This window comes from Ranitomeya imitator, chromosome 3 (genome assembly GCF_032444005.1).
Source record: "Ranitomeya imitator isolate aRanImi1 chromosome 3, aRanImi1.pri, whole genome shotgun sequence".
In the NCBI taxonomy this organism is placed as follows: Eukaryota; Metazoa; Chordata; class Amphibia; order Anura; family Dendrobatidae; genus Ranitomeya; species Ranitomeya imitator.
The window spans coordinates 413,456,346-413,473,610 of record NC_091284.1 but is presented as its reverse complement, the minus strand read 5'-3'; the positions used below and the strand labels follow the sequence as shown (position 1 = coordinate 413,473,610).

Here is a 17,265-nt window from a genome sequence, read left to right as displayed (position 1 = left end):
AATAGAGTTTTTTATGTGTTTTGGATGGAAACTGTCCCATTTAAAGTATGTTGGACGGTCGATTGGCTTCTGATATAGGGATGTCTCTATTTTATTGTTCTGCAGCTTAATGATGGTGTCCAAAAAGTTAATTTCAGTGCAGGAGTAGTTGAGCGTAAAGTTTGATGGTAGGATGAAATTGATTAAACTGTTCATGGAACGTCTTTCGCTGTGGCTCAGACTCCGTCCAGATAATTAAAATGTCATCAATGTAGCGGTAGTACGCCAGAGGCCTGATGGGACATGAGGACAAAAAGTCGCTTTCAAGCTTGGCCATGAAAAGATTTGCATACTGTGGGGCCATTTTACTTCCCATTGCTGTGCCAGTCTCCTATAGATAGATCTTCTTGTCAAATTCAAAGTAATTGTGGGTGAGGATGAATTTTATAAGTTTCACCTCAGAATCCGCATCAGTCCCTGTGTTTTCCAGGAAGAATTTGCAGGCATTTAATCCATCCTGGTGTGGGATATTGGGGTACAAAGATTCCACATCCATGGTGGCCAGGATGGTTCCTTCTGGTAGAGGACCTATTGCTGATAGTTTATTCAATAGGTCAGTTGTGTCCTGAATGAAGCTGGGTGTATCCTTTATCAGGGGTTTAAGAATACCCTCTACCCATCCAGATACCTGCTCAGTAAGGGTGCCCACACATGAAATAATTGGTCTTCCTGGATTTCCAGATTTGTGGATATTGGGAAGCATGTAGAATGTCCCTGTTCTTGGACTTTCTGGTATCAGGTCATTGGCTCTTATGGATTCGTCGGGCAGACAAGATACCAACTTGTTTAGTTCCTTGTAATAGTCCTGTGTAGGATCCAACTCCAATTTTTTGTAGTAGCGTGTGTCCATAAGTTGCCTGTTTGCTTCCCTCATATAGTCTGATGTGTTCATCATGACTATTGCACCTCCATTGTCAGCAGGTTTGATGATGATTTCTTTGTTGGTTTTCAGAGACTGTATGGCCTTTCTCTCCTGGGCACTGATGTTGGATGCTTGTCTCCTGTTAGTATCTATGATGGTGGATTTTATCAAATGTCTGAAGGAGTCTATATAGTTATCCAAATGAGGGTTGCGTCCAGGTGGAGGTGTCCAGTCTGACCTCTTCTTGGTGGTTAGTATCCCTTTTCCTTCAGTACTAGTGTTTTCTGAATCTTCTGTATCATTGAAATATTCCCTCAGGTTGCAGGTTCCCTGCAGGTCAATGTTCCATATCACTGCAGAGTTCAGTTTTATCCAGAGCCTTAGTAGGGCAAAATGAGAGTCCTCTGGAAAGCACGGCCGGCTCCACTTTGTTGGGTTTATAATCTGAGAGATTAATGACAGTTATTTGTGCCTGGAACGGAGTGGTTGTCCAAGTTGTCAGGTTTACGCTTTGTTTTGTATCTGTTTGCATAGAGTCCTGAATTGAGGCGCAATCTGTGCAGTTTCTTTTCCTTGTTATGAATTAGACTAGATTGTGGCCCGATTCTAATGCATCGGGTATTCTAGAATATGCATGTCCCCGTAGTATATGGACAATGATGATTCCAGAATTCGCGGCAGACTGTGCCCGTCGCTGATTGGTCGAGACAACCTTTATGACATCATCGTCGCCATGGCAACCATTATGACATCTACGTCGATACTGTGCCCGTCGCTGAATCAGAAACGTGAGATGTCTACGTCCTTTATGACATCATCGTCGCTGTGCCCGTTGCTGATTGGTCGAGGCCTGGCGGCCTTGACCAATCAGACACACGGGATGTCTACGTCCTTTGTGACATCATCGTCGCTGTGCCCGTTGCTGATTGGTCGAGGCCTGGCGGCCTCGACCTGTCAGAGACGCGGGATGTCTACGTCCTTTATGACAATATAGGTACAGGGTGCACTCTAGCCGTAAGAAAAATAAAAAGAAAGGAAAAAGGGTGCAAGGCCAAGTCCACTATAATATAGCACAAAAAAGGAAGAAAAAAGAATGGACCAAAACAGGCCTGCACAACCATATAACAAGATAACAAAGCATGTTTATTGAACACCACAAAAAACACATAAAAACACTTAAAATACAACCATGTATAAAACACCCCAATGTATCCTGGTAGAAAAGCAGCAATCTATATATAATATATAGCATCAGACCATCCCAAATATCTAATCACATATGCCGATAGACCTAAATGTACCATAGAAAAGAGAGATCAATACAATAAGATGTCATATATAAACAATGGTACATAGAATAGAGACTCCTAAATCAAAATACAGTACCTAAGCCCAGGGATAATAGTCAAATGCATATTATATATCCACAAAAAATAATAACCGGGCTCAAGATACATAAATAACCAAAGAGTGGCCCAGATGGAATAAAGCCTGAATGATTATGGAGATGGCATGCCGCTGAATAAATACTCAGCTGGTTTTGAGCAGATGATGAAATAATCGAACCAGAGGATCAAAAGATTAGAATGGTGCTGCAGAGCCACATGCCATAAATGGCCAGCCAGTGATCAGGAGGGGGTGTAAAGACCGGACCCCACGCGTATCGCCGCCGCAGCGGCTTCGTCAGGGGAAGTGAGGTATGTGGTGTACAACCCACGTATAAATAGAGGCATAATTGCATACCGGTGTGCCGCTCCATAGGAAAGGGAGGAGGGGGCGGAGATGACATGCAGCCGCATGTGGAACAGGAGAAGATATACGGAGGCCTCCGTAGGACAAAGACGGCGCGTGCGCAGACGCGGCTCCATGATTTGAGCCGCACTGCGCATGCGCCAAGAGAGCAGACGCTCTAATAGAACGGGCAAAGCGCCAGAGTACATGGGAAGATGTATGGTGTGTGGGAGAACCCCCCGGGGGACAGAGGAAAAGGGGAGAAATAATCCCAATAGACCCACCATACCACTGAAGTGGCGCCCCCAGAGAAAACCTGTTAGACAGGAGATAGAGGGCATAAGGAGTGGACAACAGATTGTCCCATATGGAGACCCGTGGACAATGGACCGGACCTAGAAAGAAAAAACATGTAACCAAAAAACACACATCTTATTATGTTAAACAAAACATTACAAATAAATGCTGCATGTTGATGAAAAAGAACTCAAAATCTGAGTCCCGATTGTCACTTATGTGGATCCATGAAAACAGTTCTTCCCATACGTAACTGTCCATCACCAATGACGTAGAAAGAAAACATCCATGTCCTTTTTCACTTTCACCTCGCAGATAGTAAGCCCCCAAACACTCCAATGAGGATTCTAGGTATAGTAAGTGTCCCGAAATAACCCCAGGTCATGCACAGGAGAAGTCCGATAGATGGAAATGATGAAGATAGCTTGATGCAAATAGATCCGCTCTAGATGTCACGTTCCATGTGGAGTGAATCCAATGGCTATGGTCCCTTTTCATAGAGAAGTCTAATATAAGTCCATCCTTGGTCCATGGTGAATGTGCCTCCTAGATCACCCTTACTCCAATATGATGAAAAACCGGGAGGAACAATGTCCATGTTCACTTCAAAAACCCATAGGGCAGGAACGAACGGATCAGGTCCCGATAGATGGCTAGAGGCAAAAAACAGGCGGAAGTAAATGGAGAGCAACCATATCTTTAAAACACTAGACAAATCCGATGAAACGGAGAAGAAAAAATATATATATGTATGGTTAGTCCGACTCCAACTCCATGGATAAACCTACTGTCCCAGGAACCCCGTAAAAAGGAGTTCCTCATTTAAACCCGCAGGGGCCACCGTATGTAACTTGAAAATCCATTTGGACTCAATTTGGAGTAGGAGATTACGTTTATCACCCCCTCTCTCATTGGGGGCAAGTTTCTGCAGACCCACCACCTTCAAATTAGCTGAGGAACCTCCATGTTTGACCAAAAAATGATCGGCCACCGGGGTAAGAGCCCTGCCCTTTTTCTGATCTGATGCTGCCAAATGTATTGTAGAGATGTGTTTCTGGGCCCGCTTCCTAAGTTCTTGGGTGGTCTGCCCAACATAAACCATCCTACAAGGGCAGATAAGGGCATAGATCACATCCCTAGATCTACAATTGATGTAAGACCTAAGGGAGTGTCTAGTGAGAAGGATGGGGTGAATAAAAAGGTCGCGGGTTGAAACCATGTGGGGACAGATGTTACAGTCCCCACATGGGAATGACCCCCTCAGAGTAATACCCCTATTCAGCTTGACCGTCGGTCTTTTGAAATGACTCCGGGTAAGGATGTCCCTAAGATTAGGTGCCCGTCGTGCCGTAAGAAGGGGTCTATCACTGGTGACCTCTGAAGTCTGTATATCTGTCCGAAGGATCTGCCAGTGTTTAGACAAGATGTCACTCACCTGTTTCCAATTGTTATTAAAATCGGTAATGAACCTAGTCTGTCTCTCTTGATTCTGCCTCTTAGAAGATAGAAGCGACCTCTGATCCTGCGCCCTTGCCCTTTGGTAAGCTGTGGAAATAATACGCTTAGGGTAACCCCTATGTCGGAACCGATCCGAAAGTTCGCGGGCCTGAACCGAAAAATCGGTGTCAAGGGTGCAATTACGTCTGGTGCGTAAAAACTGTCCAGTAGGGACACCCACCTTGGTATGCCATGGGTGGAAGCTGGAAAATTCCAAAAGCGAATTCGTTGCCGTGCGCTTTCTGAAAAGGTCGGTAGCCAAATGTTGCTCATGTGAAAATACCCTCAAATCCAGAAAGGTGGTATCACTGGCGGAAATAGAAAACGTAAGAAAAATATTAACAGAATTGATGTTTAACTCGTTAAAAAACATGACACATTCCTCCTCCGTACCCTTCCAGATGATAAAGACGTCGTCTATAAAGCGATACCAGGCGTGGACGTGGGCAGCGAATGATGGGGAGGAATAAACAAAAGTTTCCTCCCACCAGCCCAAAAGGATATTAGCATAGGCTGGTGCACATTTCGCGCCCATCGCCACGCCTGATCGCTGTAAATAATAGACTCTGTCGAAAAGGAAAAAATTATGATGAAGAACAAAGGACATCAAATCGAGGAGAAAGGAATCATGGCCTCTATCCAAAGAAGTCTTCTTGTCGAGGAAATGCGCTAATGCCCCTATCCCGTCCTGATGGCCAATGTTCGAATAAAGTGATTCCACATCACAGGTGACTAACAAAAAATTAGTGGGAAGTACCACCTGGCTACACATGCTGATAAAGTGTGAGGAATCCCGAATGAATGAAGGAAGAGATGAGGCAATAGGCTGCAGAAAAAAGTCTAGGTACTCACCTGCCTTCTCACACATGCTGCCAACGCAGCACTAGTACTAGACCCCCCGGCAGACCCATCGTGTCAAGCGTTGGGTGTCAAGCGTTCTGTTAATATTTTTCTTACGTTTTCTATTTCCGCCAGTGATACCACCTTTCTGGATTTGAGGGTATTTTCACATGAGCAACATTTGGCTACCGACCTTTTCAGAAAGCCCACGGCAACGAATTCGCTTTTGGAATTTTCCAGCTTCCACCCATGGCATACCAAGGTGGGTGTCCCTACTGGACAGTTTTTACGCACCAGACGTAATTGCACCCTTGACACCGATTTTTCGGTTCAGGCCCGCGAACTTTCGGATCGGTTCCGACATAGGGGTTACCCTAAGCGTATTATTTCCACAGCTTACCAAAGGGCAAGGGCGCAGGATCAGAGGTCGCTTCTATCTTCTAAGAGGCAGAATCAAGAGAGACAGACTAGGTTCATTACCGATTTTAATAACAATTGGAAACAGGTGAGTGACATCTTGTCTAAACACTGGCAGATCCTTCGGACAGATATACAGACTTCAGAGGTCACCAGTGATAGACCCCTTCTTACGGCACGACGGGCACCTAATCTTAGGGACATCCTTACCCGGAGTCATTTCAAAAGACCGACGGTCAAGCTGAATAGGGGTATTACTCTGAGGGGGTCATTCCCATGTGGGGACTGTAACATCTGTCCCCACATGGTTTCAACCCGCGACCTTTTTATTCACCCCATCCTTCTCACTAGACACTCCCTTAGGTCTTACATCAATTGTAGATCTAGGGATGTGATCTATGCCCTTATCTGCCCTTGTAGGATGGTTTATGTTGGGCAGACCACCCAAGAACTTAGGAAGCGGGCCCAGAAACACATCTCTACAATACATTTGGCAGCATCAGATCAGAAAAAGGGCAGGGCTCTTACCCCGGTGGCCGATCATTTTTTGGTCAAACATGGAGGTTCCTCAGCTAATTTGAAGGTGGTGGGTCTGCAGAAACTTGCCCCCAATGAGAGAGGGGGTGATAAACGTAATCTCCTACTCCAAATTGAGTCCAAATGGATTTTCAAGTTACATACGGTGGCCCCTGCGGGTTTAAATGAGGAACTCCTTTTTACGGGGTTCCTGGGACAGTAGGTTTATCCATGGAGTTGGAGTCGGACTAACCATACATATATATATTTTTTCTTCTCCGTTTCATCGGATTTGTCTAGTGTTTTAAAGATATGGTTGCTCTCTATTTACTTCCGCCTGTTTTTTGCCTCTAGCCATCTATCGGGACCTGATCCGTTCGTTCCTGCCCTATGGGTTTTTGAAGTGAACATGGACACTGTTCCTCCCGGTTTTTTCATCATATTGGAGTAAGGGTGATCTAGGAGGCACATTCACCATGGACCAAGGATGGACTTATATTAGACTTCTCTATGAAAAGGGACCATAGCCATTGGATTCACTCCACATGGAACGTGACGTCTAGAGCGGATCTATTTGCATCAAGCTATCTTCATCATTTCCATCTATCGGACTTCTCCTGTGCATGACCTAGGGTTATTTCGGGACACTTACTATACCTAGAATCCTCATTGGAGTGTTTGGGGGCTTACTATCTGCGAGGTGAAAGTGAAAAAGGACATGGATGTTTTCTTTCTACGTCATTGGTGATGGACAGTTACGTATGGGAAGAACTGTTTTCATGGATCCACATAAGTGACAATCGGGACTCAGATTTTGAGTTCTTTTTCATCAACATGCAGCATTTATTTGTAATGTTTTGTTTAACATAATAAGATGTGTGTGTTTTTTGGTTACATGTTTTTTCTTTCTAGGTCCGGTCCATTGTCCACGGGTCTCCATATGGGACAATCTGTTGTCCACTCCTTATGCCCTCTATCTCCTGTCTAACAGGTTTTCTCTGGGGGCGCCACTTCAGTGGTATGGTGGGTCTATTGGGATTATTTCTCCCCTTTTCCTCTGTCCCCCGGGGGGTTCTCTCACACACCATACATCTTCCCATGTACTCTGGCGCTTTGCCCGTTCTATTAGGCTACGTTCACATTAGCGTCGCGTCGCTGTTGCGTCGGCGACGCAGCGGCGACGCGCCCCTATGTTTAACATAGGGGACGCGTGCGTCTTTTTGCACGCGTTTTCCGACACGTGCGTCGTTTTAGACGCTAGCGTCGGACGCAAGAAAACGCTACAAGTTGCATTTTTCTTGCGTCCGATTTCGTCAAAAAACGACGCACGCGTCGCAAAACGTTTTTCCGTGCGTCGCGTCGCCGACGCAGGGCGGCGCAACGCTAGTGTGAACGTAGCCTTAGAGCGTCTGCTCTCTTAGCGCATGCGCAGTGCGGCTCAAATCATGGAGCCGCGTCTGCGCACGCGCCGTCTTTGTCCTACGGAGGCCTCCGTATATCTTCTCCTGTTCCATATGCGGCTGCATGTCATCTCCGCCCCCTCCTCCCTTTCCTATGGAGCGGCACACCGGTATGCAATTATGCCTCTATTTATACGTGGGTTGTACACCACATACCTCACTTCCCCTGACGAAGCCGCTGCGGCGGCGATACGCGTGGGGTCCGGTCTTTACACCCCCTCCTGATCACTGGCTGGCCATTTATGGCATGTGGCTCTGCAGCACCATTCTAATCTTTTGATCCTCTGGTTCGATTTTTTTCATCATCTGCTCAAAACCAGCTGAGTATTTATTCAGCGGCATGCCATCTCCATAATCATTCAGGCTTTATTCCATCTGGGCCACTCTTTGGTTATTTATGTATCTTGAGCCCGGTTATTATTTTTTGTGGATATATAATATGCATTTGACTATTATCCCTGGGCTTAGGTACTGTATTTTGATTTAGGAGTCTCTATTCTATGTACCATTGTTTATATATGACATCTTATTGTATTGATCTCTCTTTTCTATGGTACATTTAGGTCTATCGGCATATGTGATTAGATATTTGGGATGGTCTGATGCTATATATTATATATAGATTGCTGCTTTTCTACCAGGATACATTGGGGTGTTTTATACATGGTTGTATTTTAAGTGTTTTTATGTGTTTTTTGTGGTGTTCAATAAACATGCTTTGTTATCTTGTTATATGGTTGTGCAGGCCTGTTTTGGTCCATTCTTTTTTCTTCCTTTTTTGTACGTCCTTTATGACATCATCGTCGCTGTGCCCGTTGCTGATTGGTTGAGGCCTGGCGGCCTCGACCAATCAGAGACGCGGGATTTCTACGTCGATGCTGTGCTGGTCTCTGATTGGTCGAGGCCTGGCGGCCTCGACCAATCAGAGAGGCGGCATTTCCAAGACAGACAGACAGACGGAAAAACCCTTAGACAATTATATATATAGATGGGTCCGTAGTTTGTTGTAATGTAATTTTTGCTCTGTGTCTTCTGTAAGTGTTTTCCTCAGGGTTTCAAATTGCCCTTGGACTTTACTCTTTATGCTGTAGCAGACATGCAAAAGATGATTCCTTAATCTCTCAGAAGTCCTGTGACACAGGTTTTGTGCATAATGGGTATTGTAGGTATGAAGAATTGGGTTTGTAATCCAGAGTCCTTTGGGAATTAGATTCTCCTTTTTGCATTTAGATAGGATAAAAATGTCGCTGTCCATTTGTGCACGTTTGTTCAGAAGTAGTTTTAGTTCCATAAAGATGCAGTACATTCTGGTATCCTCCATTTTGATACAGGAAAGATATATATCTTGGTACCGTGTTAGCCAGTAGTGGTTCCGGGGAAGAGAGAGAATCTGCATGAGAGAGAGAATCTGCATGATTTGTATGGAAAATGCTTTGAAAACCGGATCCGGGCGCCGGTATCAGTGTTTCACATCTCCGTTTCATGTGTTTTGGCCGATTCCGTCAGTGTGTTTTTTTCAGTGGGACAAAAAAACGTTGCAGTGGACGTTTTATCTGTCCGCCGGAAACGACTATTTGGACGGATCCGGAAAAAAACGGATGAAACGCCTGGACATCAAACGCAATCCGGCGCTAATACAACTCTGTGGGGAAAAAAACGGATCCGTTTTTTCTAAAAATTGCCGGATTGTGCCTAAAACAAAAAGCCTGATGTTTGAAAGTAGCCTTAATGAAGTTCACTGTGAAGAATGAACAAGTAGAAAGACGTTGGGTGATAAATCATGTAAGCATTGTGTTCAAAAAAGGAGAACCTCATACAACTGCTCATCTTAAATACAATGTTAAATGGTGAGCAACTGTGTCCTATTTTAGTGAATCTCCTATTTCTAGTATATTTCCCCATAACTCGTAGCTTATGTTCACATCTTGCATTTTTTCTTCTGCCGCGAAACCTTCACTTTTGGCTAAAAACACTGTGTATAAAACTTCTGTTTCTCAGGCGGATTATATGGGTGATTTGTCTACACTACATATTAATAGTTTGTTTTATTAATAGAAAAAGCAACACAAATGACATGGTGTTTTTTTTTTCAGCATTTACACTTATTTCTTTTTATGGTTGAAAAAATCCTGCAAAACCAGTGGAATAATTCACGCGCTGCAGTACTCAAATTCAGTCAGGAAAAAAAAAATGCATGTGCATGAGATTTCTGAAATCTAAGCGTTTGCTAGTACTGTAAAATGACGCAGCTTCTTTTCTGCAGAAAAAAAGCGCTGCAAAAACACCACTTATGAACATAGCCTTAAAGGGTTATTTTCATCTCGGATTTTCGTAGCCCAGGTGGGTGTAAGATCCCAGCCACCTGAGGCAGAGTTGAAAAAAGTCGAGCACTGTTGCACCACTCTGTTTTCATAAGTGCCATAGAAATGAATGGGAGTTATGGAAACAATTTATTACAGTGAGCTCTGTTTCTGCAACCTGGGAGGTACACCAACAGTATAGCTCGCTCTGTGACACTGTGTTAATAACTCATTCATTTCGAGAAGAATTACGGAAACCTTGAAGTACAGCTGCACTTGGCTTTTTTGTAAGCCCATCTCTGGTGGCCGAGAAATAGAAGTAGTTACTAACTTCTGTTATAAAAGGCAGAGATGGGAAGAACACTTTCAAGTGGTTGTCTTTTATATTGATCACCTATTTTGGATGAAGTCATCATCAGGTCAGTGGTGTCCAAGACTCTGCACCCCAAACATTGAGCTATTCTCAGCTCCGACAGTGGCTATATGTGGTCATTGCCGAGAACTGTCGTTCAGCTACAATTATTGAATATGTGCTGCATTACCTGTGAGCGACCACTACACAATATACAGAGTTTCGGTGCTCCATTCTGTACACAGTTTACTTCCGGCCACTGCCGGAGCTGGTTTACGCTTGATCAAGGATATAAGAATAGGTCATCAATATAAATAACCACTTTAAGGCTACGTTCACATTTGCGTTGTTGGGCGCAGCGTCGTCGACGCATACCGACACATGCGTCATGCGCCCCTATCTTTAACATGGGGGGCGCATTGACACGGGGGGCGCCGGTATGCGTTGTATTGCGTTTTACGACGCATGCGTCATTTTGACGCACCAGACAGGGCCTGGAGAACGCTACTTGTATCGTTTTCCCTGTGCCAACATTCATGACCATTACTATTTTATGTCAACGCATGCGTCAAAAAATGCAGCGTTGTGTATTGCGTTGTTGGTTGCGTCTACGACGCTGCGCCCAGCAACGCAAATGTGAACGTAGCCTAAGATGAGTATGAGACCACTAATGTCTTTCCTTTTTTTTTTTTTTTAAGGAAAACTTCTAGTTTCATTGCTTTTTCTTTTTTTTTTTTTTTGTAGCACTAGAAAGAGGATTACTGAAGACGTTGCAGAAGCTCGATGACTACCTGAACTCGCCCTTACCTGATGAAATCGATGAGAATAGTATTGATGATGATACAGTTTCCAACCGGAAATTCTTAGATGGGGATGACATGACTCTAGCTGATTGTAATCTTTTGCCAAAGCTTCATATAGTAAAGGTACAAATAAATGGAAAGCGTTGGTTGGCATGGTGTGGGAAACTACAGATTTTTGTTAACTAGCCAGGTAACCTTTTCTATATATTTTTATTTTACAGGTGGTGACCAAAAAATACAGAAACTTCAATATCCCAAAATCGATGACTGGGATCTGGAGATATCTGAGTAATGCATACAGCAGGGACGAATTCATCAACACTTGTCCATGTGACCGAGAGATAGAAGTAGCATATGCAGACGTAGCCAAAAGGCTCACCAAGTGAACTGTGCTTTGTAACCAGTCAGGGCCTTAATCCACAAAAAGATCTCTGGGGATTTTCATTGGAAAATATTGTGGGTTTTTTTTCTTCTTATTTTCTCCCCAAAAACATCATTTTGTTTTCTGATATTTAACACAATGCAAAACAATGCCTGAAGTATGCAGAGTAAGCCCCTCTTTTCTAATTATATAATTTAAGTCCCTTTTTAGTACGAGACGTATTTCTTGTGATCGGAGTAGGTTACATATATAAATACTGATTGCCAAGTACAGTATTGCAATCCCATACACTGTTACAAGAAATCTTTTAATTGAAAACATTGACCTAGATAAAGTTGGGTATCTATCTTCTAACCCGAAGTCATAACTATCCACATAGATTAGCTACTGTGCCATACTAGATTTCATCTTTACACCCTCTAATAGTAAAAATGTGCCATTGTGACATAATAATCTGTAAAGCAAGAGATATTGCATTTTATATATCTAGAATATATTTAGCCCTTTAACTAAGAGCAGAAAAAAATATTATATTGTACAGGTTACAAAATTAAGTGTGTCGTAACTAGGGCCTTCATAATGAAGAACAATAATATTTATGACCCGGAGTTTTCTCAGCGACAAAAGATCCTTTTTTTAATAGGTTCTTGCAGGGAATACTGTATCTCCTGAATGTTACTGAGCTTCTAAAGTAAGGTCAGTGCTATGGAAATGATCTTTCAGAGTGGGTATTTAGGTGCCGTCACCAAATACTAGTCCCATTTCCTGCTAAAATTGGCAGCCTAGCCACTAGATGTTTGTGACATTGTAATTTTAAGAAAATGCGCAGTCTCCGCATAACGCTATGGAGAAGAAAAAAATAGTGGAAAATGGAAAATCAATTTTGGTATGTTTTATTCCTGCCCTCTATGGCTTATTAAACACTACTACAACAGTCAGTTGGCTAAAACTGCCTAGGCTTTGACTTGATTGGACTGACTGACAATTTTTATAAAATGTTCCACACATATAGAGTTTAAGCCAATACACAGTCTGTATCCACCCCTCACACACCCCAAAGAAAAACCAAAAATCTAAAGAGCTATAAATAAGACCATGTAGTAGATGCACTCTGCTTTGATAGCAGTGCTTACATATGTCTGAGTCCCGCTTGGTACAAAGCTGAATCTCTCAGTGATAAAATGCTGCTGCGTGGACTAAGGGGACACTTGGTCCTTTCCATAAATCCCAGTCATTTCAGTAGAGTTATCTGGTGTGGCCACCTCCAAAATGGGACAATAGCTGACCTGTTTTCTGTTTTTATTGGGGTTTAAGTAGCTGGATCTTCACTTGTCTCGAATTGACATGGATATAAACGAAAGGTCAACTAAAGACCAAGGTTCTGATGTGTTTTCATTATTTGACCACTTGTCTTTTAAGAAACCGATATGTATAGTTGTTTTGTAATTATTTTCCATGTATGACAAATCAGTATAACTGAGTAATATTAATTTTCCCAAGTAGATTACGTTCAAGCCTAGAATCAACGAGGATCAGCAGAGAAATACGTTTTAAAGCAGGTCTGAGAAAATAACAGTCTACTGTAGATGAGCAAACTATTGGCACAAACACTCATTATTGGTTGTATCATCCAAATAATTTGCGAGTGTATGGCCATATTTAGCAATAGCTACTAAACCACCACCCTAGGTAATGCTTTTGAGCTAATTCTAACTCTATTTTTTATTTTTATTTTACATAACAGCATATTTAATGTCTATGTAATCTACAGCAATGCACCAAAGGATTTCAGAGTTTAATTTTTGAGTAATAGAGTACTAACTCTGTACAAAGATTATAACGTTTCATGTATTCATGTTGTTCTGTCCTAAAGTTGGAAAACATAACTGCATCTTGTTTTGGCCTTAAATAGAGTACTAAAAACAGTTAGGGGCCTGCAAAATAGTACAAAATCTAAATTAGTGAAGGGGTTTTACTTGCCCAACAAAGTATTTTAGAAAAATCTGACAATTTTAAGTAAGGCACAGGCTTCTGATCTACCGTAATCGTTAATATCTTGCAGTTCATCTCTTTACATACTTTAGAATAAATAATGTACTTAAAGGGGGCGTTTAAAGGATTAGAAAAAATGGTCTTGCTTTTAGACCAGAAATGGTGCCACTGTTTCAAGAACAAAACAACCGTACCTTCTAATCATGGACAACCTAATTAAGATCTAAAAGGGACCTGACATTAGGCTTTCCTAGTATGAAGTTATGTCAGCTTCCCTTAAAGTTCTGTTGATGGGTTCATTTGCATCCCACTGTATGGTCTACACAAAATGCTGCTTGTGTGCTAGAAAGTGAATCCTTACAAACAGAATATAAGGAGACCCCATTTATCTCTTAACGGCTTAGGTCTATATTTTGCCAGCTATTTTATGCCCTACTTTAGATTTGAGCGATGCCCACATTTTTGAAGATGTGTCTTTTAACAGTTGTTAACTGGTGTTGAGTGATGTATAATCTCAGTAGTAAGTTTCGGTAGAATGGCATTAAGCACATTGTCTAAAGCTGTCTTATCAGTCAACACTTTTATTCCATTGCTTTGGCTTTATATGCAGCACATTTATCCTATATACAAACCAGAAATACAAATTTTCCTGTACATTCCCCTCCAGAGATCAAGATAAATTGACCGCTATAGAGACATGCTCAGAATCTGCCTCCTGGTATCAAGCATAGTAGAGAGGGGGTTGACTATAGATGAGTCTTGAGATTCTCATTGGAAAGCAACTATTGCATTAACTCATTGTAAGGGAGCTTCTTTTGTGTCAGCATGTGACTTAAAGGGAATCTGTCAGTAAGATCTATCTATTGCTGCATTCTCAAGTAATTAGCAGTTTTTATGAATATGCAAATTAGACATCAAGTACTGTAGGCATGAATGAGCACATATGGCTTGTTAAATGCTCTTTCACACACAGAGCACTTAATGCTTCATTTCCTATTAATAACAACTGCTATTGACTTGGGAATGCAACAACACATAGAGGACATGAAGAGGTTGATGGAATTTTGAAGACTGGCATGCACATATTTGCGTTTATGTAGGGGAGGCATTAGTGACAGATGCCCTTTAAGACACATGGTTGGTTTCAAGTAGGATTTGTAAGAATTCCATTCCTGCTTGATTTGTATACAGTACAAAACAAACGTCCTAGTGGGTCTGCTGACGGAGTTGTTCACAGAAATGGCTACAATGTGCACATATGTATAAAGCAATACATACAATGTACCAGTAATGCTGTTTGAGATTAATCTTTTGCAAGATGTGACAGGTTGCTTAGTTTGCACTTTTCTTGCTACCTGTCTGTCTGTTATTCCTTTACTTATGGTATATCTTCAGGGATTTATGAGACTGTTAAATACTTTTGTTACAATTGTATCTGAAAAGTGTCCTTTACTTATTCTTGTACCTCTTTTTGGAGAGCATAATCTCCAGTTAGACTAAAGTTTATTTTTACTGACCTGTTTCTTTTTATTACATTTTTTACAAGAAAACACAGTGAATATTGGCATATTTGTCCAGCTTTAACACAATGCTTAACAGTTTTCTAACAACAATGTATTGCTTTTCAATTGAATATGACATTTTCATGTTGTGAACTATAGATTAATTATGCTTTTTATATAATTTTGGTTTTGTATTTGAAGTTTCTTTGTATAAGCAGTTTGTTTTCTTTTAATTCACAATATGGGGCTTGGTCCTTTGCTTTGTTTTATGTTCACATAAGAGACATTTGTTCTATTACATCATTCTCGGTTCCCTACAGCTACTAAGGTAATGTACAGTTTTATCACATGAGTACTATATACAGCTTAATTCTTATGAATTGGTTAATGTATAGAGTGTCAACTCCTGTGTGCGCCACACATGACATGGTAATGATATGAAGGGGTTCTCAAATATTATATCCAGCATGCCGTTATAATGCTATGCATGTCTAGTTATAGTAGTATTGCTCTAGCACACACATTTCTACTTAAATATTACAATCCAGCTCTAATCTTGAGGTCCATGATGTCATGGGACAGACATTTATTTTTGAATGTTATGGCGAAAAATATTTAAGTAGATTTTGATGGGTATCTGCACTTGCAGTCCATAGGTTAATTTGTATGGATGAAACACAAGTAAGGCGGAATACTCAGATTTTAAATCTTGGCCAAGTGAATATAAGAAAGTCTTTAAATGGAATCTGTCAGCCGGTCTTTGCTATAAAATCTGAAGATGGCATGCTGTAGGAGTTAAAACACAGATTTCAGCAACGCCTCTCATTTCAAACTCCGAGGTTTTGTTTAATAATTATTGCAATGATTGTTTTAGCACCATTAGCTTGTCATTAGTGGGACCCAGCAGTGTGTGCTAGTCACACACCCCCTCCTGTGATGGGCACCTCATTGTCCATGGACATTGTATAGAGAGAGCCTGGTGTGGGCGGAGTTAGGTTTCTCAGCTCTGCTTCAGTGCTAAATTGAAAAGCTCTGATTGTGTCAGAACCACTGCACCCAGTAAATTAAGTGATACATCGTTGGATTCAAGAACTTTTTGCCCTCATTAGGCTTCTCAGATGAGGTATCAAAAACCTGCTGACCGTCCCTTTTTAATGCTAAATCTACTAAACAAACTGTTTACAACATCCCAGAGAACTACGATAATATCCCTACTAAAAACCTCTCACATAATTTCAAAAAGATATGTCTGACTTGAGGATTAGAGGTGTTGCCTGAAAGTAAAATTTGCATTTTTTTGTCTACCATGGATGTTTTTCAAATGGCAAATGGAGGCATACTCGCCTTCCAGAGCAGAAACTACTTCCAGAGTGGCCTGTGCTGTATTCATGGGGGGCTCCGGAAGGTGTGCATGCCTTAGTTTCCCATTTTCAAACAATACTTTTGGACAACTACTTTTAAAGTGAATTCTACAGAAATACGATGTGACAACACTAGTCATGTTCTTTTTCTTATTGTCTGCTTTGTAATCAGTAACTGTACTTAAGAAATTGTTACTCTTTTTATTTCTGTTCTTAACAAATAAAGTTTGGTTTTGATGATGCCAGTGTCTTGAGCAAACATCATCTTTTCATTTGGCTGTCCAAACTATTCCAGATCACGTATTCAAATGGTGAAATAAGAAAACAAGTGCACGAATGGCTCATGAAAGACTACACAAAAGTAACCAAAACGAAATGAACTTGTATTTAATTTATATACATATACCCCCAATAAAATAATCATACATGATGTAAAAAGTGAACGCCATAACATTAAAAACCATGGTAGAATCTCTGCCTGGTCTCACAAGAAAATAAACTGGCTGCAGCTGTATAACAAATTGGAAGTTTGTGTGGCAGTACCTCTCCTATGGTAGGGATCCACCGACGGTGGGCCATGAAAGCAATAATGCAAATTAATGGATTTTTGTGTTTTTTCTAATGTACTTCCGACATGAAATACAGTTGTTCCCATATGGAATCCTTATACATAAGGTCAAAAAACTCATATATAGCAATGCATCAGTAATTTAGCTGAGAAAAACTGAGTATATTAAACCAAAATAACTTTATTATATAATACATTTAAAACAATAACTTATCAGAGTACCTCTGAAGAATGCAGGGATATATTGGTGTATCCAACACCAGTCAAAATGGTGTACATTCCATGTAGTACCATACACAAAGTTCAAATATTGTATATAGTGTAGCCAAACTAATTTCACGTATTG

The 17,265-nt window shown here is 41.4% G+C and overlaps 1 protein-coding gene across 1 annotated transcript in view; it reads left to right on the top strand.

Annotated features, from left to right (window-relative positions):
• Positions 1–16,591, top strand: part of CLIC4 (chloride intracellular channel 4) — a 119,608-nt gene extending 103,017 nt beyond the window's left edge. Inside the window, exons 5-6 of the mRNA XM_069757140.1 lie at positions 11,056–11,237; positions 11,336–16,591. Coding sequence (XP_069613241.1) covers positions 11,056–11,237; positions 11,336–11,500 — 347 coding nt within the window. The 3' untranslated portion in view covers positions 11,501–16,591. The remainder of the gene's footprint in view (positions 1–11,055; positions 11,238–11,335) is intronic.
• The last annotated feature ends 674 nt before the right edge of the window (positions 16,592–17,265 follow it).